Here is a 23,631-nt window from a genome sequence, read left to right on the forward strand (position 1 = left end):
TTGGTGAGTGGAGGGGCTGCATGCTCTCAAGGTCCGAGTCTGTATCGACTAGGACACGTGAGCGGCTTAAATTCCCCTGCGTAGTTTTTTCGGCAGTAGCGTTGCAACGGACATCAGAGGTGTAACCGCTGGCGACACGCAGAGAGGATTGCTCCCCCCCGTGCCCGCCGGTGGTAGCGGTCACGCCTTCCACCGACGTTTGGACTGACATCCCAGCCCTGGTTTTATCATTTAAACCCTCCACCCATGGCTAACGGCTCACTTCCTTTAGGCTTTTTAGGGCTGATGGAGTTGAACTGTGGCCTTTGCTAGACACTGTATTATCGCGGACGGGGGAAGCAGCGATGCATTACCCGTGTCCGGGCTAATATAGTGCCCATTGCCCAGCCGGCACCCTCGGGGAGGGTTCAGATGGAGGATTTTTGCCAGGCCCGGGTTTACGTTTAGTCTTAACAAAATTATAAAACTGTCTTAAGTCCTCAGAAAACTGGAACCTGCAACGAGTCAAATAATTATTGTAGCACTGCGCGTTATGCACGGTAAAAGTGGACCGAGCTAATAAATAACTAGATAGGACAGTTAGAGAACCGGTACGTTTAAGTGTTTTAAGCTAGATTCAATATAACCTTTTATGCGACCCTTTTCAAAATCGGTAAAAGGTTTTCCGCGGGCCATCTTCAAAAAACTGATTTAAAAAAATGCTTTAAATTTTGCAATATAAAATAAGGGGTAAGGTATTTAATTTTTTTTTTTCGTAACTTTTTTTTATTTTTTATTTTAAAAGTTCAATATCTTAAGAATACTGTGTCCAAGTTTTACATCGATCAGATGAAAATTGACGAAGTTATGCACACTTAAACGAAGGTCGGTTGGTGTTCAATGCATGAAAATCACAAAGTTTAAAGCGCTCTCCTGAAAAATGCCATTTTGAAAATCGGTGTACACGATAACTCAAAATCTTCTGAACCAATCGGTTTGAAATTTTGAACATAACTTCTTTAGGTAATTCTACAGGTACTCACGTCGAGCTTTTTTTAATTTTTAATTTTATTATATTTTTTATTTAACTAATTAACTTAATTTTTTAGTCAAAAATCGGGGTTTTGACTTCCAATTTTTATACAAAATTGGGAACAAATTTAAAAATAAAAACGCTTCGTGAATACCTTGGGAAACTTATTCTTTAACGAATGAGGTAAAATTTTTGTAGATCGGATAAATCTGTGGACTGTTAGGATGTACACCGCAAACCAACTTTTTTTGGAGGCGACACGGGAGACTCCCTATAACTCCTCTGCCTCTAAATATTTTTCAATACAAAAATTAACAAAAATTGTTCAAATGTTGTGTTATTATATGGTATTTAATTCATTAAGCTAATTTTAGCCGTTTCGCCAACCTTAACCTTAACCCGCAAAGGACATTTTAATGCCATATTTATTAATATTAAAAGTTTTTTTTAATATTTGTTTACAAACAGCTGTCCAGTGTGACCAAAGAAAAGCCTTAAACGCCATAAAAGGTACATTTTCATGGCTTTTCCTTTATTTTTTTGGTCACACTGGTTACCGAGCCAAATAAACAGCGATTCCGCTGTTGTTTTAGGGTTTTTAACATTTTATTAATGTATCTATCATTTAAAGTAAAGACCATAACCATTGGTTTTGTGGTTTTTGTGTATTACCTGAACGTCTATCATTTTAGCCATTTTTTTTATGATGCAAAAAACGAAAGAAAGTTCAACTTTGAATGCTCATATCTTCTACAAAAAAATCTTAAAATTGATTTTATTGCAGATTCTGAAACCTTGAAAAATTTTCTGTCGAATAAGTATGGTTAAAATCTTTTTTGCGAACATGACTTTTTTTTGCAACGCTATTTGTTCGAGAGACTCTACTACTTTGCGACGACTCCGAAATGAAGGAAAAACATAAAAATCCATTGCCATGTTAATGAAACGTTCTCAAATTTCGTAACCAATGCCTTAAAATCGGAAAAAATATAGGTAAAACTTGAGGAGCACCTAGAAAATCATCATCTAAGACTGACGATCGCATGGATCATTGGTCAAACGTGACTCGTTTAAGTCTTCCAGGACGATTTCCAATAAAATTGGAAATATTGTGTCATCACAGACAATAGCAAACCTACCAGGTAGGATTGCTCGCAGGGTTCCTTTGCTTCGGTCGACAAAGTTACAGATGAGCAAAATATTTGCTATAAATCGAAGAACCTGGTGCGGACCGGAGGGTGAGAAAAAATGCCTTAATATCCTCTGAAGCGATGAAGCTAAAATAAATTTATTGGGACATGATGCCAAAAGGAAAGATTGCCGTCCGAAAGGAAAAAAATTTGATCCCAGGTACACATTTAAAACTGTGAAACATGTATGGCCCCATTTAATGGAATGGGGCTGCTTTGGTATGGTGTCGGTCCGATTCATCGTATTGACGGAATATCGGGCAGATTTGTCTACCAAGATCTATTAGAGACGGTGATGTTACCATATGCCGAGGATAATATGCCACTTTAATGGAAGTTCCAGCAGTATTATGACCCCAAGCAGGCCTCTCGAGTAGTAAAAAATTGGTTCCGAGAGCATAATGCGGACCTCAATCCTAACAAGAATATCTGGGGTGAACTCAAACGAAAGGTCAGAAAGACTTTCTGACAAAATAAAAATCAAACTTGGGATATAGTCCAAAGAGCACGGTATAATATTCCAATTGGAACTTTTTGCAAGTTAATACCCTCCATGCCAAGACGAATGGAGAAAGTCTTGTAAAATAATCGCAGATATACAGGCTATTTGCTGTCAGATACTTAGTATATATTATATAAAACATGACCAACAAGAAAGGAAGCTAACTTCGGCACGCCGAAGTTTGTATGCCCTTGCAGATTGGTTTTGATATTTATATTATAAATTTAAATGCTGAAAACACACACGAAACAGAGTTTCATTACATTTTACCTAAACTTATTATGTTTACAGTTTGACAGTTAAAGTTTTACATTCCCAGCTTTACATCAGGTGTCCGATTTTCATAAAACTTATACCAAAATTCTGAAATATTATCAAAAGCTCATATCTCAGAGTAGATGAAAAGGGTATAAAAATAGTGAAATATAAATTTATTTTAAACATTTATCTTTGTACACCTATTATTGTGACCATTCAAAATTGCCGGATTTAAGGAAATATTTAATTGAGTTGAATATTAAAGAGTTTTTAAACTTTTTTTAAAGACAATTAATATACGTTTTGAAAAAGCTTTGAGTTGTTGAGATTATAGATGAGATGCATTAGAAATAAAAAGTTAAAAAAGGAAAAAAAATATTATGATGTCCATGAGTGTATATACATATAATACCACGTAGAGTCGAAATAACTAAATAATAACAGAACAAATAACAACGTTTTGCTGATTGTGCCGCTAAAGTGGGTTTTATTGTAACAACATAAAATCAGCATCGAAATACTATAATCCTGGAAAATAACGAGCTTCCAACGGATCCAACAAATTTGTCGGAAGGATTTGCACCTCCAATATGAAGGTGACTAAACTTAAGTTAATGCGATGTCATAAAATGCCTCGATTAGCCTATTATGAATCATATACATTCGGGGCACTGACTTTCTTAAGGGGGGGGTAAGGTATTTAATTTTTTTTATCGTAAACTTTTTTTATTTTTTATTTTTAAAGTTTAACATCTTAAGAATATTGTGTACAAGTTTTACATCGATCAGAGTGAAATTGACGAAGTTATGCGGATTTGAACGAAGGTCGGTTGGTGTTCAATGCATGGGAATCACAAAGTTTAAAGCGCTCTCCTGAAAAATTCAATTTTTCAAATCGGTGTACACGATTACAGAAAAACTACTGGACCGATCGATTTGAAATTTGGCACACACATTCTTTAACTAATTCCTCAGGTATTCACGTCGGCCTTTTTTTAATTTTTATATATTTTTAAATTAAGAAATAACGTTTTTTTTTAGTCAAAAATCGGGTTTTTGACTTTCAAATTTCCTAAAAAATCACAAAAAAACTAAAAAAAAAAAAACGCTTCGTGAATACCTCGGGACACTTATCCTTTAACGAATGAGGTATAATTTTTTTAGATCGGATGATCCTGTGGACTGTTAGGATGTACACCGCAAAACAACTTTTTTTGGAGGCGACTCTGGAGATTCCCTATAACTTCTCTACCTCTAAATATTTTTCAATACAAAATTTATCAAAAATTATTCAAATGTTGTGTTATTATATGGTATTTAATTCATTAAGCTAACTTTAGCCGTTCCGCCACAATAATTTTTTGAAAAGTGGCCTTTTTTGCACCGAATTAACCTTACCCCCCCCCCCCCCCCCCCCTTAATGGTGTTGAAAATAAATTAAATTAGATTACTCAGGTGGACACTCAAAGTGTTGGCGGGACCACAGGCATTCCCGGCTGACTTGCCTCAGACGCAATCATGGTAGAGGTTCTCCTTTGATTTGCGCGGCTTTAAGCTTCCTTAGGAATTAGGAAAGAAAACTGTTACAATTTTCTGAAAAGTTCCATTCAGAGTATTTTGTGTTTCTTCAGGATAGCATACACGTTACAAGTTTCACGGTATGCGTGTTTCTGGAATAAAAAAACACTTATGCAGTGGCCTTCTATAAGTTTCCCAAAGATGGATCTTTGGGGCATTCTCTCAGCTACAGTTTTCGGAGGTTGCAAGCAGTTCTAAAACCTTAAAGGAGGCACTCGTTAAGGAATGGGAAAATACTTATATAAGCGTCCTTCAAAACTTGGTTAATACAATGTCTAAATCGCAATCAACCTAGACGATCCCAGCAACAAAAGGAAGGCACAATCAATATCATACCAAAAAAATTGTTTGGCTATTTTAATCATCAGATCGACTACCTACATAAATTAAATATAAAAATCTAACTGGAAGGAGTTAAAAAAAAATCGAAAAAATCACTTCACATATATACATTTTACTGAGGTAGGTCATGATTGAATTGTTAACCATTCCCTGACGCGTTGGTAAATTGGAAAGTAGCTTTCAGTGTACATCTTGATGTAAAAATTCCAAAAATAAAAGATTTATCTTTTTAATATTCAATAATTATATGGAAAGTTAATTCATTTACTTTTGAACAAACATTCCACACAATTTATTTAAATACAATCCGTTCCGCTCTCTTAGGCAATGAACTCGTATGGAATCGGAGCAAGGGCGATGGGTTCCTCCAGCTTCTTAACGAAGTGAGCCTTCTTAGGCTGTTCAGGCTGCCGCTTAAGATTGACCCACTGGCCCTTCTCCTTAGCCTCCTTCAATAGGCGCTCGTTCTCCTTGACGCGACGAAGGAAGTCCTCACGGCACTTTGAGTGATGAATGTGCTCAATGCGAACATTGACACGCTTGGCAAGAATCTTGCCACGGACACGTTTGTTTACAATCACACCAACTGCGTGCTGTGTAACGTTGAAGATTCGACCAGTTTTGCCGTGGTAAGCCTTGTAAGGCAGACCCTTTTGCACGGCACCATGACCTTTAATATCTACAATGTCTCCAATCTTGAAGACGCGCATATATGTGGACAACGGAATTACTCCATGCTTGCGGAAGGGACGGGAGAACATGTCCCGGGTGCCGCGACGGTAGCCTTTAGAGTTCGTCATTTTGTTATACTGATACCTAAAAAAAAAAGAATTTAGAAACAAATCTCTACAAAGGGGCACTCAAACGCATATATATAAATTCATAATTCGGATTGTTCACCAACCTTTAACGTATCGACGACCACGCGGTTACGAGGTTCAGAAAAGAAAGAAAGATGGCCACCTTTTCAACGTTGCCATAAAGCAAAAAAAATTAATGTTACCATTCTTGCCGGTAATAGTCTATTCACACTGTTCTATATTTTCAGAAAAACGTACAAGATGCCACTAATCATAAACAGAATAACAATAGAAAATCATTTATGTATTTCAATTACGAGACTCACACAACCACCTAGAATTACTAAATATATCGACAACAACAGCTGATCCCATATTTATACGATATTTTTAATCATTTATACTGTCTGCCCACAGTACATTTGTGTGAAACAGTTGGGATTTTTCGCATATGTGAAACAAAACCACAGGATTGCGTCAGATTTGATCATCAATTAATTAAAATGAATTATAGGGTCTTCCCACACACCGTCAAAGCGCATCTACCGTCCGTTGAACAAACGATCCATAAGGTTTTGCTGTTCCGCATATTCCCAAATGGACCGGCATCAAAGCGCATCAAAATCTAACGACCGTTTGTTTCGCGATAGTTAGGCGATAGTTTTTCGGTGCAACTCTGATTTCTTCTTCTTAACAGTGAAAATTTGACCAACACTACGAGAGTGTATACACACACAAATATGGAATTTAAAATGTGGCGCCAAAGCTACAAACATGCCCAAAATAGTTATTGCTGTTTTTTCTGTATATTCTTGCCCCAATTGTTACTATTTAATATAAACTGCTTACCTCTACCTTATTTTAAAGATTTTGGATGCCTATACCACCTATAGACACTCTTCGGGGAATTTGCTCTTTGTTAGAGAAAAATCATTAGAAAAACTAAAATTTCTTGTCATCTAATTCATTTAAATTTAGTGCGGATAAATTCTGACGCAATCTGTGCCTTTTGCTGTTGTACAACAGCCAAAATAGTTGGTAAATGCTCCATTTCAAATTTGCAACTGCCAATTCGACAGTCTTTGTTTACGTATTCATGAGCCACAGCTGATCGATCAGCTGTTCGGATGGCGGATGCGCATTAATGCAGCTCTGTGGGAACACGAGTTTCACTTTTTTTAAAATCCCAACCGTTCCTCACAAATGCGCTATGTGGGAAGACAGTATTATCAAAGACAATAGGAGCCTATAAGATAAGTAACGCCATACAATTTTTTTGCACACGATTTCTTCGTGCTGGCTTTTGAACTGGCTCCAGGCTCTCTTAAATTTTGTTCAAAAGCCAGCGAAGAGAGCGCTCCAGAGCCAGCCGTTCTCCTGTACGCATTCAGCTACGCCGCCGGGTGTTTGTGTGCAAACGGGCCTCAGAAGGCCAATTTCGCAAATAAATTTATTTTCTATTTTAACATCTCTTTAATTTTATATACTTATTGATTTATAAATTAATTTTTTATAATTGATGAATCATAATAATATATTGTTAATTAATTAGTCAATTAAATTAGATAATTGTAAATACATAGGTAATTATGTATGTTCTTAAATCAATTATTTGTATTATTTTGGATATATATTTAATAATAAAATTATATAATATACATACATACAAATAAAATTTAGGTAACTGATTTTCTGGATTTAACTTGTGTACAAATACAATCCATATTTGAGATCAGCTGTTTTTGCTGCCGCTACTATCGCACAGTAGCGCCTTTTCTCATTTAGCGTTGCAAAAATCATATATTTTGAACCAACTAAGATAACCTAATAATTTAAACGGTCAGATAATTGTTGTAAAATATATATATGTACTGCATAATAATAAAAAAAAATACTAACTGTAGCGCTCTCGGTTTTGTGGCGGTTACATTTAGAATTGAAAAAAAAAATTTTTTGATTGATTTTATTACAGATTCTTAATCCTTGAGAAATGTTCTGTCGAATAAGTATGGTTAATAGGGTCTTCCCACACAACTTTAAAGCACATTTACATTCACATCCTCCACACAGCACATTTGTGAGGAACGTTTGGGATTTTTCACAAATGTGATACTCGTGTTCCCACACAACATTAAAGCACATTGCAAATTTGAAATGGAGCATTTACCAACTATTTTGGCTGTTGTACAACAGCAAAAGGCACAGATTGGGCAGAATTTATCCGCAATAAATTTAAATGAATTAAATGACAAGGAATTTTAGTTTTTCTAATGATTCTTCTCTAATAAAGAGCAAATTCCCCGAAGAGTGTCTATAGGTGGTATAGGCATCCAAAATCTGTAAAATAAGGTAGAGGTAAGCAGTTTATATTAAATAGTAACAATTGGGTACATATTGGGGCAAGAATATACAGAAAAAACGCCAACAACTATTTTGGGCATGCTTGTAGCTTTGGCGCCACGTTTCAAAATCCATATCTCATTTGTTCCTCGCCAAGTTTGTTTACATTTTCGTGGTGAATGGTCAAATTAAGAAGAAGAATCAGAGTTGCACCGAAAAACTATCGCCGAACTATCGCCAAACAAACCGTGGTTAGATTTTAATGGCGGTCCATTTGGGAAAATTCGGAACGGCAAAACCTTATGGACCGTTTGTTCAACAGATGTTGCTTTAACGTTGTGTGGGAAGACCCTATAAAATAGTTTTTGCGAACATGACTTTTTCGATTTTTGCAACGCTAATTGTTCGAGAGTAGCTACTGTGCGTTGCCTCCTAACAAGCGGTCGCCAGCACAATATATAAAAATTCAATTTTTTTGGTGCTTTCGCTTGCGTACACATATTCTTGTGTTTACTCGTACAAGCAAACGCATTCTATTTTTAGAACGCGATTGTCGTTGCCATCAAAAATGAAGCCTCATATTGCAAAACGAATGTATGGTCGTGAGGCATCTTGTTAAATCTATTGTCTTTGGTATTATGGACCGTTGGTTCAACGGACGGTGGATGCGCTTTGACGGTGTGTGGGAAGACCCTATTAGTCGCATATGGAATAACCTTTATACATTTAAAATTTCCAGTCAACAATTACAGGTATGTTGAAAAATAGCTAAAAAGCTATCAATGATGGGCATCAGCTGACTACAAACAGTGCTGCACAGTTCTCAAATCCAACACTAGTTCATATTACTCATTTTTATAATATTAGGCTGTTTTTATTGGATCTGTTGGTTTTGCTGGAGTATTGGAAAAGTAACCTTTGGCCCTCTGATACGCAATATTAAAAGAAATTTGGTTGTCCAACAATTGCGAACGATTCCATTAGCTGGTGCACGATTGCACATTAAGGCTAGAACAAAAGCCTGCTGGGAGACTTGGTAACAAGTTGATGACAATTTGGTCGGCGTTTCTGGAGTCTGTTTTCTTTCTGCTCGGACCTTGTAACTCAAATGTCTTCAACCGAAGTCAAGCTGTCGCGGCTATTAATCCTTGCCCAGAAGTTTAATAACTTCTATTTGACTGGTAAGCAAAAATTAACTCTAGGCATTGTCCTTGAAAAAGGGTCTGCTCAATAAGCCTATATACATATGTTTCTATGTACATATATGCATGCATGCATGAGTGGGATGTTTGTATGGTTTACAACCTAAAACTGCAGCGGGACGTGAAGTCTTGCTTGATATTTGTATATCGATTAGTTTGTTTACTTGTGAGTATCTCATCTTCACAACTTTGTACATACATATGTATGTATGAAATGCATGTTCAATGTTGTTTCAATAGAATTTGTTACTTTTAAATACATAAGTATGTATATGTTATCAACCTCCAAAAGTTTCAAATATAGAAAGCTCGACACCAGTTAAAGCTCTTATGCAATAGCATTTTTATCAAGCGAATTTTTAACATACATATGTATATATGTATGTATGCACATGCCTATATTTGCGTACACTTGTTTCTACAAATGTATGCATGTACTTATAATAAATATGGATGAAAAGTTTTCCCACAGGCAATTGGTACATGTAAATATGCCAGTATATAGATACATGTGTACATATATAAAAACATACTATTTGGAAAGATTTTTTTAATTTTGATCTAATTTTTTAATTTTTATCTTGAATATTGTGTCCATACATATGTACATATGTATGGATGTATGTACAGTGGATCGCAGCTTATTTCGTGCAGTCAAGAAACTAAAGTATAAATCATCACTGCTGCTCTACCATAAGAGATATCGAAACAATTTAAATGCAGTGTTTTGAATCAGATATCCTACATTTTAAATTAAAAAAAAATATCTTCCCAATTAATAAGAACAAACAATAATATTAAAAAAACAAATTTATGACCTTTTTTCACGCCGCAGCTTATTTCGTGCAGCTAGTTAAAATGTAAGAAACAATGAATTTTTGGCTTAATTTTTAATTTTTTTTTTTATTTTGGCTTTGGTATTGGTAGCTTATGTATATTTTAAAAGTTTCTTGGCCTGATCACACTAAAATATGAAGTTATGGGGAAATAAGTAAAATAGGATCGCGAATTTCTATTAAAATACGATAATTAGTTCTCTTTCAATTTAAGACAGAAAAAAAATCACCGTGGTACTACGAAAATGTTATTCTTAAATCGCACATATATAAAAACATAAATTAATCGTTTGTCCGTGAAGATTGGGCCAAACATAAGGGCCGAAATGCACCGAATACATTTTTCAGTGAACATTAAGTTCATTACATGGACCAAAAAAAAAGTGAAATCATTAACAAACGTCTGCCAAATTTGTTATATAGATAGAGCACGAAATAAGAAACAAGTGTAGTGCCGATTTAATACGCCTCTTGTTGCAAAAATACATCTATAAGGCTCTAGTAGTATGAAAAGAGCCATTTATAAGGAAACCAGCACAGGAGCAACATCAAAACTTTTCATAGGAGCTTATAATTCGTCCGATTTTCTTTTGGAATGTTTTTATCTTTACCAATAAGTAAAAGTTTAACTAATTTAATCCTGATGACAGTATAAATTATTGGCGGAGACCCAATATTGAGCTAGAAACCAAACACTTGCAAGCTACTCTGAAGCAAGGCGGCGATCGTGTCTTATTTGGGCCTAAATGGCTTCCTGTAGAGTAGGAAACCAAATTTTTTTTGGCAGGATCTTGGAAACCAATATGTTCCCTTCAATATAAAATGTTAACTTCTTTCAAAATGTAGAAAACGTGGTCACACGGGATAGTTTGCAAAACTATTAGTACAGCGGTCTCTACTACTTATCGGACTTTCGGAAGCTTTAGCTCACACAAAACGGTCCTAATGACAAAAAAACAACATCAATGTCACCCAGACATAATCATTATTTAAAATTTTTAGCAAATATTGGACTAGCCATCCCAAAAATTAAAAGTTTTGACCAAAATTATCAAAAAAGTAGTGCCTTAGAGGAATTGATTAAAATTAATCTAGAAACATTAAAAAAACTAGTTAATTCAATTGAAACATCATCTGAAAGGTATTCAGAATAAAATAAGAGGTCACATAAAATTGTTTATATTAAATTAATAAAAATAAGTTGAATCAAACGAAGTGCACGAAATAAGCTGCGGCATGAAAAAAGCCCTCAAATTAGTTTTTATTAAAATACAAAATCGTTTTTATAATTAGGAAGATTGTCTTTGTTCAGTATAAATTTTAGTACAAGTACTAAAAGTACTGCGTTTAAATATTTGGATTATCTTCAATCGTTTAGCCACAGGGACGTTTTAAATTTTCGTTTCTTGACTGCACGAAATAAGCTGCGATCCACTGTATGTATATAGGAACTTTATGGCCATTACCGCAAATACAAGTCATTATCAACTTTAGACATCATTAGCAAAAGCGGAATTGTAAGTTAGACAAATTCCGGGGTATCTGGCGAACTTAAGGTGCAAGTGTGGTTTATTAATCGATTAATGATCAGTATACACTTGCTCTCATATGTCTGCGTACATGACAATAAAAAATCATAATTGACTTTAACGTAAAATAACTCTACTAATATTTTGCACTGAGAATCAAAAATTGGTTTATTCGTCATTCAATTGACGTCGCCTCTTTTTTTTTTTTTTGTAGAATTATGAGCCTAGCTATTTTCTTATAATGACCATTTTACCCAAACCCCTTTAAAAATTGCAGTCTCAAAAGTTACAGAAAAGAATATCGTCATTTATTTACAGATTAGTAACTTGTCGGGTAGCCCTTAGTCTTCAAAACTTCCCTTATCCTCTGCTGTTATTTTCTGCCATTCCTCTAAGATTACAGCCTTTAGCATAGGTTTGGATGTAATGATGCGTTTCCATATACGACGCTCCACAAGATCCCACAAATGTTCGATTGGATTCAAGATTGGTGATTGTGGAGGAGTTCGAAACAGTTTTTTTGTATTATAGAGAAGCCAAAGCTTGACATTGTGGGTGTGTTTCGGGTAGGAAAAATAAAGTCCCCTTCCAGACCTTACCTTTTACCACTTTCAATCAAATTAGCCTTCAGTGTTCACAGTTTATCATCGTATAAACTATAATAACGACCTTAATTAAACTCATTTCTTACAAAATTAAAACAAATTTCGGCACTTTTTGCAAAAACAAAAAATAAAAACTGCTTTTTCAGTGAACAGATATGTTTAATTTTCCATTTATATGTTCTTCGTTTTTAATTAGGAAATAAATAACTGTTTATAATGTTTTAAAAAAACTTAATTTATTCGCCTCCACCAGCATGCCGCTCCAGTAGAGCCAGCGATGGTTTATAGGGGTCATAAAAAAATATATATTTAATATCGGATTAGATGGCCAAGGCAGGGAGAGCTGACAATGGACCTCGACAACATCAAAGGATTCCAAGCCCTAAGTATGTGTTAATGGGGGAGTAGTCTGTCCGTGTGTGTGTTGTGGTTATTTGATTTCCCTTCCCCCTTTCTCGTCGCTGCACGCAAGATTTAGTAAGATACTGGTTGCAATAGGCAAACGCAAAATTCAGGCCACTGCCATAGCCGACGAGCACAGCCGAGCAAATCCGCGTGCGCCTGAGTTTTCCCTAAACATCTCGCGTGATCGTTACATTATGTTCCATTTTACAAAAATAATGCAATGCAATGCTTGCAAATAGGAAAATTAAAAAAAAAAAAAAATTTTGAAGTTGTTCCCATGTCGCACTGCTATTTCAGCAAACACAACTGTATGTACATATGTATAATAAAAATAGTTTAATTATATTGAAAAAAATTATATTTAACTTAGTGGATTAAATTAATTGTTTTAAGTGAGGATAAACTAACAACCAACAATACAATTCCTTTTTTTGTCCCCCTATTTACTTATGACAGCCTGGGACATGCCGTGTTAAGGGGTTATCCGGGTTTTGAAACTTAAAAAAGGTTTTTTTTTTCAAACTATTTTATATAATAGTACAAAGTGTCAGTAATGTTGTCCGAAAATTTTAAGTTGATCAAATCAAAACTGAAGGAATGGGAGAAATTTAAAGCCCAGCACGTCGTATGAGTCACAACTGACAATTCGAAAAACGTTCTCGAAACCACTTTTTCGAAGTCGGTAGTCTCGTTTTCTCGAAAACTATTGCACCGATCGACTTCTGCTTTTGCACACTTCTTCTAGACATGGTTTTGTTGTCGTTGAACGAAGGATTTTTATCTTCAATTACAACTCATTTTATAAAAAAGGCCAAAAATGACGTAAAATATGACACTTTTTATAAAAAGCGCTACCAAAAATTAAATTTTTAATTTAAAAAAATCCAAGCCAGACACACGGCGGCGGCGTAGTAGTCAGAAAGAACCGGCGGCGGCGATTATTTATATGAGTATTTGGCAGGGTATTATAATTTTAGTCAGAAGTTTGCAACGCAGTGAAGGAGACGTTTCCGACCCTTTATTCTCGATCAGCATCAATAGCCGAGTCGATCTAGCCATGTCCGTCTGTCCGTTTCTACGCAAACTAGTCCCTCATTTTTAAAGTTATCTGAATGAAACTTTGCATATAGTCTTCTATATACTCTCACTGCTATATATGTCGGAACGGGACGGATCGAACGACAATATCATATAGCTGCCATACAAATGTTCGACAAATTTTTGGAAAAAGAATTATAACTTGGCTGTTTTTCAATATTATTCCATAATTTTTGATATTTTTATATTATTCCAGAATTTTTGTAAAAATTTTATGAAAATCGGACGACTATATCTTATAGCTGCCATAGGAACGATAGGGGAAGTAATAGAAAAAATTATAACTTTGTTGTTTTTCAACGTATTTTCATCTACTCTGAGATATGAGATTAACTTATTATTATAGAATTTAGGTATACATTTTATGAAAATCGGACAACTATATCATATAGCTGCCATAGAAGCGATCCGTAGATGTAGAGAAAATGTAAAGCTGGGAATGTGTAACTGTCAAACTGTAAACATAATAAGTATAGTTTAAATGTTATGAAACTATGTTTAGTGTCTGTTTTCGGCATTATAATTTATATATACACTACTGGCCGAAATAATAAGTACATGCGTATGTGGTTTGTTTCAAGTCCTATAAAATTTGTTTGATAAACTTAATGAAAAAACCCACTTCATTTTTAGTTTCCGTACTTATTCCAGATAATAAAAATAACTGCCTAAAGGATTTTACATTTCAAATTTAGAGACAAGGGTCAATATTATCCAAAAAGCATGAAAATGGGCTGGCCGAAATAATAAGTACACCCATTCTTCTAAGTCTAGAACTCGGAAGGTATTAGATATTTTTCACTTCTTTCTACTTATAAGTAAACTTAGATTAGTATCCAATAAAACCACACTCGTTTTAGGTAACTTTCGCTATTATTTTTGGCATTCTAGCAGGAAGTCTGTGGCAAGTCAGTACTAGAAGCTGAGACCAGGTTTCTTCAGCAAATTTTCACTAATCTTCAACACTTTAAAATGTTTTGGTTACAATTCGACGTTTTAAGTTTCCCCACAATGTTTAGTTTAGGTTTATGACAGGAGACTGACTTGACCATCTCATAACAGTTACCTCTCTCTTGTCAAAAAGGACCTGTTTGGTCATCCAAGGCCATTTCCGGCGAAATTGACATTTAAATTTGAGCTCGAACAGTTTGTCGTAGACTGCATGAGACAGGATTACAATGACGTATACCCCAAAAAGGTTCTATTACTTCAAGGAAAATTTTTTCAGATGAAGCAAAAGCTTTGCAACATTTTTTTGGTATGGTCTGAACCGGAGGTGGAAACAAAATACTTTGGGGCAATGAAACAAAAATATTTCTTTTTGAAAACGATTCTAGACGGTTTGTACGTCAAACCAAAGTCAAAAAATTCAGCTTTGAAACGCGAAAAAAAAAGTTAAGCCCGGAGACAGATGCATTAAGGTCAGGGGGTGTTTTTCCTGGCATGGCGTTGTGCAAATACATCTCATAAATGGTATTACGACCAAATTCGAAAATAAAACTTTTTTAACTGGCATCTTCTAACCATATGCTTGGGGAAACATGCCCTTCCGATAGATTTTTCAACGAGATAACGATACAAAGTAAACCTTAAAAGTCATCATGGCCTGGTTTAGGGACAAAAAAGTAACCGTCATGGGTTGGAAAAGTCAGTTTCCGAACTCATACCTAATCAAAAATTTATGGGGAATCTTAAAACGTCGTATTGTAACCAATACATTTAAAAATTTTGAAGATTTGTGAAGATTTGCTGAAGAAACATGGTCTGAGTTTCTAGTAGTGACTTGCAACAGACTTCTTGCTAGAATGCCAAAAATAATAGCGAAAGTTACCTAAAACGAATGTGGTTTTATTGGATACTAATCTAAGTTTACTTATAAGAAGAAAAAAGTGAAAAATATCTAATACGTTCCGAGTTCTAGACTTAGAAGAATGGGTGTACTTATTATTTCGGCCAGCCCATTTTCATGCTTTTTGGATAAAATTGACCCCTGTCTCTAAATTTGAAATGTAAAATCCTTTAGGCAGTTATTTTTATTATCTGGAATAAGTACGGAAACTAAAAATGAAGTGGGTTTTTTCATTAAGTTTATCAAACAAATTTTATAGGACTTGAAACAAACCACATACGCATGTACTTATTATTTCGGCCAGTAGTGTATATAAAAGCAATCTGCAAATGCTGCGCCGGTGCCGCACCAGCGGCGCGCCGTTATTTTCATAATTTGGCGGCGGCGCACAGTAGCACCTCTCGAACAATTAGCGTTGCAAAAATCAAAAAAGTCATGTTCGCAAAAACGATTTTAACCATACTTTAACCATACATACAGGAAATTTAACAAGGATTCAGAATCTGCAATAAAATCAATTTTAAGATTTTTTTTGTAGAAGTTATGAGCATTTAAAGTTGAACTTTGTTTCGTTTTTTGCATCATACAAAAAAAATGTGTAAATTGGTCGACTTTCAGGTAATATTACAAAAAAACCATAAAACCAATGGTCATGGTTTTTACTTTAAATGATAGATACATTCATAAACTATTAAAGAACCTAAAAAAAACGACACTTTGGTTTGGGCCTCTACAGGTAAATCGCTACCTGCCAGGTGTAAATTTTTTTCACCTTTTTCTGCCTAAAGTAGTCTATATCTTCTGACGCCAATGAAAGCCACTGACTACACTATGACTACAAGTTCCGTGGATCTTTCCTGGATCAGAATTAACTTTCATCGGCTGCGTCGAGCTGCGTCTGCGGAAATGCAACGCAAAAAACCAAAACAACTCAGAGTAAAATATACCAAAATACCGACACAATTTCATACATTTCAAGAAATATACTAACTGTAGCGCGTGGCGATTACACTTCGGATTAAAAAAAAAAAAATTTTTCAGTTTTCAAATTATTTTTATTTGAGCAAATACATAAAAATAAACATAAAAAATTAAATAAAAATTTTTGTTTAAAAATTGTTTTCATTGAAAAAAAATTATTTTTTCACTTTGATACCCTTTAAAAAGGCGTATTTGTGGGCGTGGTACTTTATGCAGTACATATATATATTTTACAGCAATTACCTGTCCAATGCTGTTTAAATTATTCGATTACCTTATTTGGTTTAAAAGATATGATTTTTGCAACGCTAAATGAGAAAAGGCGCTACTGTGCGGCGCGTCAAATAAAGCAAAAAATCGGCGGCGGCGTGGCGCGGCGGCGTGGCGCGGCGGCGTGGCGCGGCGGCGTATATGTCTACTGCCTACCGCAAGGACATAATTTTTTGTGGGGTTAAGTTCAAGCCTGCCTCAACGGCAAATTTTTTAATATTTTTTGCTTAAATTTTTACACAATGCAGTTCAAACCTTATATTTTAATGAACCATAAATGAAATTTAAAAAATTGTCAAATGATCTTTTAAAAAAATCCACGAAAATAGGCCTTTTTTGTGCTTCAAAACCGGGATAACCCCTTAATTTAATCAGTAATTTGTATGGACTGTCATCGATGATTCATTAACAACACCGACCTGTAATTTGATGAATTACTGATGACAGGTACTGAAGACTACATCGATGGTACTCTATGTTTTTATACCAGTGCTCGGCACGATCACAATCGCAAGCCAAAAGCGCATTTGTGTGAGTGAGTAACGGAGCAAGAACGACGTCGTGAGAGAGTTCCAAGAATAAATGACCAGATATGAGAAAATAATATACAGTGAGTCACAAAAGTATTCGTTGCAAAGGAGGTCTAGAGGAAAATGTCAATTTTCACTAGCTTAAAGCTTCAAAATGTGAAAACATGGATTACTATCCCAAAGATTTATATTTTGTTGAGCATATGACAAAAAAAAAAACGTAGAGAAAACGTTTTTAATAACAAGCTACAGACAAATACATATATTAAACTAAATCGATTTTTATGCTCACAAAAGTATTCGTTTCTGAGATTTTTTTTTTGTTTTTTTATGGGTTAGTGCAATTTTTTTCAGGATTCTTGTTGAGATTACATTTTAAAATTGAATTCGTGGAAAAACACAACATTTAAGCGTCATTGTGGGTCGTAATCAATTACAAAATGCCGAAAACTACGGAGTTAAAACATTTTTCAGAAGAAAATTATTTTACACCCACACAATGAGGGTTGATCCTTTAAATATATTTCTGGTATGTTTGATAATAGTCCTCTTACCATAATAAGCGTAGTTTTTCTACTGAAATCAAGAAATTTCCTGGAAAATAAAAAAATTGACAATCAGAGAAGATAGGACAATTCTTAAAAAAAAACTGCAAAAACATAGATTTATAGGCTGCAAAAATTAACATCGCCATGACCACATCCTAAGGAACAAATGTATCCACTTAAACTATCGGAACAGTTCCTAAAAGCCATGATGAGGATGGTAGAAGCCCTAAAATAAAATCCTTGTTTTCACCTATCAATATGCCGAAGCTATTTTTTTTGATATAGCGTATTTGAACCAAATTTTAGAGTATTCAAGGTAAGTAATATTAAGGGGGGGGGGGGTAAGGTTAATTCGGTGCAAAAAAGGCCACTTTTCACAAAATTATTGTGGCGGAACGGCTAAAGTTAGCTTAATGAATTAAATACCATATAATAACACAACATTTGAATAATTTTTGATAAATTTTGTATTGAAAAATATTTAGAGGTAGAAAAGTTATAGGGAATCTCCCGAGTCGCCTCCAAAAAAAGTTGTTTTGCGGTGTACATCCTAACAGTCCACAGGATCATCCGATCTAAAAAAATTATACCTCATTCGTTAAAGGATAAGTGTCCCGAGGTATTCAGGAAGCGTTTTTTTTTTTTTTTTAGTTTTTTTGTGATTTTTTAGAAAATTTGAAAGTCAAAAACCCGATTTTTGACTAAAAAAAAAAACGTTATTTCTTAATTTAAAAATATATAAAAATTAAAAATTAAAAAAGGCCGACGTAAATACCTGAGGAATTATTTAAAGAATGTGTGTGCCACATTTCAAATCGATCGGTCCAGTAGTTTTTCTGTAATCGTGTACACCGATTTGAAAAATTGAATTTTTCAGGAGAGCGCTTTAAACTTTGTGATTCTCATGCATTTAACACCAACCGACCTTCGTTCAACTCTGCATAACTTCGTCAATTTTCCCATGATCGATGTAAAACTTGGACACAATATTCTTAAGATATTAGGCCTTAAAAATAAAAAATAAAAAAAAATTACAAAAAAAAAAAAATAAATACCTTACCCCTTAAGTAAAAAAGGTTTTCAATGTTTAGGGATCGGATTGAGAAGGGATAGTTTGCCGCAAGCCCGGAAAAGCCCTCAAGTTAAAAAATTATACAGCAACAGTAAAGCACGTCAGAGGTTCTGTTCTAGTTTAGGGTGTCTGTCCGCCCCAGGAGTTGGAAATATGTTTTTTTTAGACAGGATAATAATTGCTGATATATATTTAAATATATTAAGGTGTATTTTACTCTCTAGTGGCACCCTAATGTGTCCAGAACCCGACAAGTTCAATTTCCACCAGTACAATAGCGCCAAACAAACGACTTTGAAAGTCAAGATGTGGGTGTTGTACTATTGAAACCAGACTTAAACTCCATCACAGAGCCCATACGTTAGCCATACTGAAACTCTATGACACCATCTTAAGCTAAAGTTCCAGGAACAGCGGATTTCTGCTGAAAAAGGAACTTAAAGATATAATGCGGAAGAAATGGTCGAATATATCCTAAAATAGGTGCCCAAAATGGGTAGAGCCAAAGACAATAGAGTTATAAGATAGGTAACGCCATACGATTTTTTTGCACACGATTTTTTCGTGCTGGCTTTTGAACTGGCTCCAGGCTCTCTTAAATGTTGTTCAAAAGCCAGCGAAGAGAGCGCTCTAGAGCCAGCCGTTCTCTTGTACGCATTCAGCGACGCCGCCGGGTGTTTGTGTGCAAACGGGCCTCAGAAGGCCAATTTAATTTCGTAAATAAATTAATTTTTTATTTTAACATCTCTTTAATTTTATATACTTATTGATTTATAAATTAATTTTGTATAATGTATGAATCATAATAATATGAATTAGATAATTGTAAATACATATGTAATTATGAATGTATTTAAATCAATTATTTGTATTAATTATTTTATTTAATAATAAAATTATAAAATATACATCAGAGCTTGCAAAAAACTGTCGACCGTTTCTAATTGTCTGCATATATCTGTCTCTCTCTCACTCTTTACGAAAAGACTCAGAGAGCACCCGTTCATGAGTTCTTGGAATCAGCTCGCGCGCGTTCAGAGCGAACTCGTTTTTTTCTATTCTGCTTTGTTTCGGTTGTCCCATGAACCGTGGTCAGTGAACAAAAGTCTTTTGCGTATGTATTGGTATACATTCACACGCATAGGCAAGCAAATCGTTAAACGTTTAGTTGGGATTTAAAAACAAAGTTGTCTAAAACTTTTCTATTCTTTTTAATAGCATTTTGTTATATGGACACTTGTTCACAAAAATAAATAAATAAAAAAAAAAACAAACAAAGGTGAAGACCGTTCGCGCTGAGCTGTTCGGTCCCTTGGTCTTTTGCTGGCTCTCTGTGTGCGAACGTTTCTCGTCCCGCTCTTTACGCACGGCTCATTGAAAGGCCGAAGCAAAAAGAGCTCAACGAAAAGCGTTCAACAAAAAACCGAAATGAAGACAGCAAAACTCCCTTGCTCTGAACGAGAGCGAGAGAGTATGATCTTTTTCGGTTTTGCTCGCACCGAGAGCACAGGAAAAACCCCGTCGACAGTTATTTGCAAGCTCTGATATACATACATACAGATGAAAATAAAATTTAGGTAACTGATTTTCTGGATTGAACTTGTATAAAAATACAATCCATATTCGAAATCAGCTGTTTTTGCTGCCCCTACTATCGCACAGTAGCGCCTTTTCTCATTTAGCGTTGCAAAAATCATATATTTTGAACCAAATAAGATAACCTAATAATTTGAACAGACAGATAATTGTTGTAAAATATATATATGTACTGCATAATAATAGAAAAATATACTAACTGTAGCGCTCACGGTTTTGTGGCGGTTACACTTAGAATTAAAAAAAAAATTTTAATTGATTTTATTACAGATTCTCAATCCTTGAGAAATGTTCTGTGGAATAAGTAGGGTTAAAATCGTTTTTGCGAACATGACTTTTTCGATTTTTGCAACGCTAATTGTTCGAGAGGCGCTACTGTGCATCGCCTCCTAACAAGCGGTCGCCAGCACAAAATATAAAAATTAAATTTTTTGGTGCTTGCGCTTGCGCACACATATTCTCGCACACATACGCACTTGCGTGTTCTTGTGTTTACTCATACAAGCAAACGCAATCTATTTTCAGAACGCGATTGTCGTTGCCATCAAAAATGCAGCCTCATATTGCAAAACGAATGTATGGTCGTGAGGCATCTTGTTAAATCTATTGTCTTTGGTAGAGCCAATGCAAAGACGATTATAAGCTATTAAATAAAACAAAAGATTGCACATAATATATAACACAATAAAAAAATAATAAATATTTAATGCCGAAACAAAAAAACGAATACTTTTGTGACATGAAATTTTGTAGTTCAAATGAATTTCTTAGAAAAAAACAGCAATGAAGCTAGTTTTTTAACAACTTTTTGTTGTTTTTCTAATGTTTAATATCTGAGTAACATAAAATAAAAACTAAAATGATTAATTTGATACTTAATCATTAAAAAAATAACATAATTATTCGTTGGGTACCTTGCAACGAATTCTTTTGTGACTCACTGTAGCTAGCATTTGATTTTCTATGTAAAACCAATAGCTATTAGTATTTAAAATAGCTATTTTCAGCTAAAATTGGCTGATTTAGCCAGAGCCATATCATTTGACAGCACTGATGCTTTGAGCAGCTGAGCCGACGATATTTGCTGAGGCCACACGAATTCTTCACACTATCCATGTGCTGGCAGCGCTGCTGACAGAGGCTTTGCCAAAGCCATGGATTGCGACGCGCCGAGCACTGTTTTATACCCTTGCAGGATATTATAATTTTAGTTAGAAGTTTGAAAGAAGTATATATATCCTTCATTAACATCAACATCATCAGCCGAGTCGATCTAGCCAAGTCCGTTTGTCCGTTTCTACGGAAACGAGTCTCATTTTTAAAGCTATCTGCCTTTGACTACTCTCACTTATACACTGCGCGTCACCAGGTTAGCACCACCTGTTACTCTTCTCTTTGAATTATTCTATCTTTTTATACCCTTGCAGGGTATTATAATTTCAGTCAGAAGTTTGCAACGCAGTGAAGGAGACGTTTCCGACCCTATAAAGTATATATATTCTCGATCAGCATCAATAGCCGAGTCGATCTAGCCATGTCCGTCTGTCCGTCCGTCCGTTTCTACGCAAACTAGTCCCTCAGTTTTAAAGTTATCTGAATGAAACTTTGCATATAGTCTTCTATATGCTCTCACTGCTATATATGTCGGAACGGGCGGGATCGGACGACTATATCATATAGCTGCCATACAAATGTTCGATAAATTTTTGGAAAAAAAATTATAACTTGGCTGTTTTTCAATATTATTTCATCATTTTTAAGATATAGCCATTTTATATTATTCCAGAATTTTGGTATGAATTTTATGAAAATCGGACGACTATATCTTATAGCTGCCATAGGAACGATCGGGAAATTAATAGGAAAAAAACTATAACTTCGTTGTTTTTCAAGGTTTTTCCATCAACTTCGGGATATACGCTTATTTTATTATTCTAGAATGTTTGTATAAATTTCATAAAAATCGGACAACTATATCATATAGCTGCCATAGAACCGATCCGCAGATGTAGAGAAAATGTAAAGCTGGGAATGTATAACTGTAACTTCTTCCTTCATCATCCTTCCTTCAAAGTGAACGGACGTGTTTTTTTCTTGCGCTCCCGATTTGTGTAGAATTTGTCTATAAACCTCCGGGGTTTACTAACATTTAATATTTGGTGTTTCAAATAATTCCCGTTCACTTCGCGTGTGCATGCTACTTGTTTATTTTGTGCTATTTAATTCAATTTAAATTGCATTTTAGTTTGGGCTGCTGCGGTTGCTTTGCATTTTGCTCTTTTTGCTCTTTTTGCTCTTTTTGCTCTTTTTGCATTCCCTTTTGTGCCTTTAGCGTTTGTTGTTGTTTGCGTTGCCGCGACAGCTATAAACGGTTCTACTCAGCGCTTATCTCTCGCTCTCCTGCTCGTTGCCCCCCCGCTCATCAAGTGCCGCTGCATTTAATCCCTTGCGCCCTCTCTTAAATATCGAAGTACAGTGGTAAGTCGTTACAATGTCCCATAATATGGTCTGCTTCGCCAAAAACTGTAAGAAAAATATTACTTACGGTGAACTCACCATCACCTGTTGGCTGTGTGACAACATAGTACATGCCAAGTGCATTGGCGTTGTTGCACGGACAGTAGATGACGTGGCCAAAAATATCGGCGTACGTTACTGCTGTGAGGCCTGCCGCGAGGTGGAGAGGGAAATGATGTCTTTTATGCGGCAAACCAGGGGTGGTTTTAAAGAGCTATTATTGAGTTTTCGCAAAACTCAAGATATGCTCTTGGCGCTGGATACTCAATTTAATAGCCTCAAGCTGTTAAATGAGTCTCCTAGGCGCAAAAAAACCGCAACTGGTGGGCAGCACATTGGCGGATCCCAGCCACCAGTGATAGGCACTGCACAGCAGCCTCCCTCGACTCTGCCCCCGACCCCTGGACAAATTCCAAGAGTCCTGAGATCGAGCGCTAAAAAAGATTCGGTACCCGAATGCGTCGCGGGTGCGACCGTGCCCCCGGTGTTGCCCAGTTCCGTTTTGTCCACTGGGGGGTCCCAACTGTTGTCTCAGCCCTCTCAGAGCCCTAATCCCAGTCCCTGCCAGGGT

At 35.4% G+C, this 23,631-nt stretch overlaps 2 protein-coding genes across 2 annotated transcripts in view; one reads left to right on the forward strand and one right to left on the reverse strand.

The window, feature by feature from the left end:
• Positions 1-5,095: 5,095 nt before the first annotated feature.
• RpL21 (ribosomal protein L21) lies at positions 5,096-5,899 on the reverse strand. The gene is made up of 2 exons (XM_017166798.3): positions 5,787-5,899; positions 5,096-5,698 (listed from the first exon to the last, which is right to left on the reverse strand). Exon 2 carries the CDS (start codon positions 5,680-5,682, stop codon positions 5,203-5,205), a length of 480 nt encoding a protein of 159 aa, XP_017022287.1. The 5' UTR covers positions 5,683-5,698; positions 5,787-5,899; the 3' UTR covers positions 5,096-5,202.
• Positions 5,900-8,824: 2,925 nt separating this feature from the next.
• The window catches only part of LOC108074550 (uncharacterized), a 41,781-nt gene continuing 26,974 nt past the window's right edge, over positions 8,825-23,631 (forward strand). The window contains exon 1 of the mRNA XM_041777383.2: positions 8,825-9,203. Within this exon, the coding sequence (XP_041633317.1) occupies positions 9,131-9,203 (73 nt within the window). The 5' untranslated portion in view covers positions 8,825-9,130. The remainder of the gene's footprint in view (positions 9,204-23,631) is intronic.

Source organism: Drosophila kikkawai, chromosome 2R, assembly GCF_030179895.1.
Source record: "Drosophila kikkawai strain 14028-0561.14 chromosome 2R, DkikHiC1v2, whole genome shotgun sequence".
Taxonomy (NCBI): Eukaryota; Metazoa; Arthropoda; class Insecta; order Diptera; family Drosophilidae; genus Drosophila; species Drosophila kikkawai.

What these genes read in the sequence shown, in the direction of transcription:
- RpL21 (XM_017166798.3), bottom strand. Translation starts at nt 5,682, where the DNA reads ATGACGAACTCTAAAGGCTACCGTCGCGGCACCCGGGACATGTTCTCC.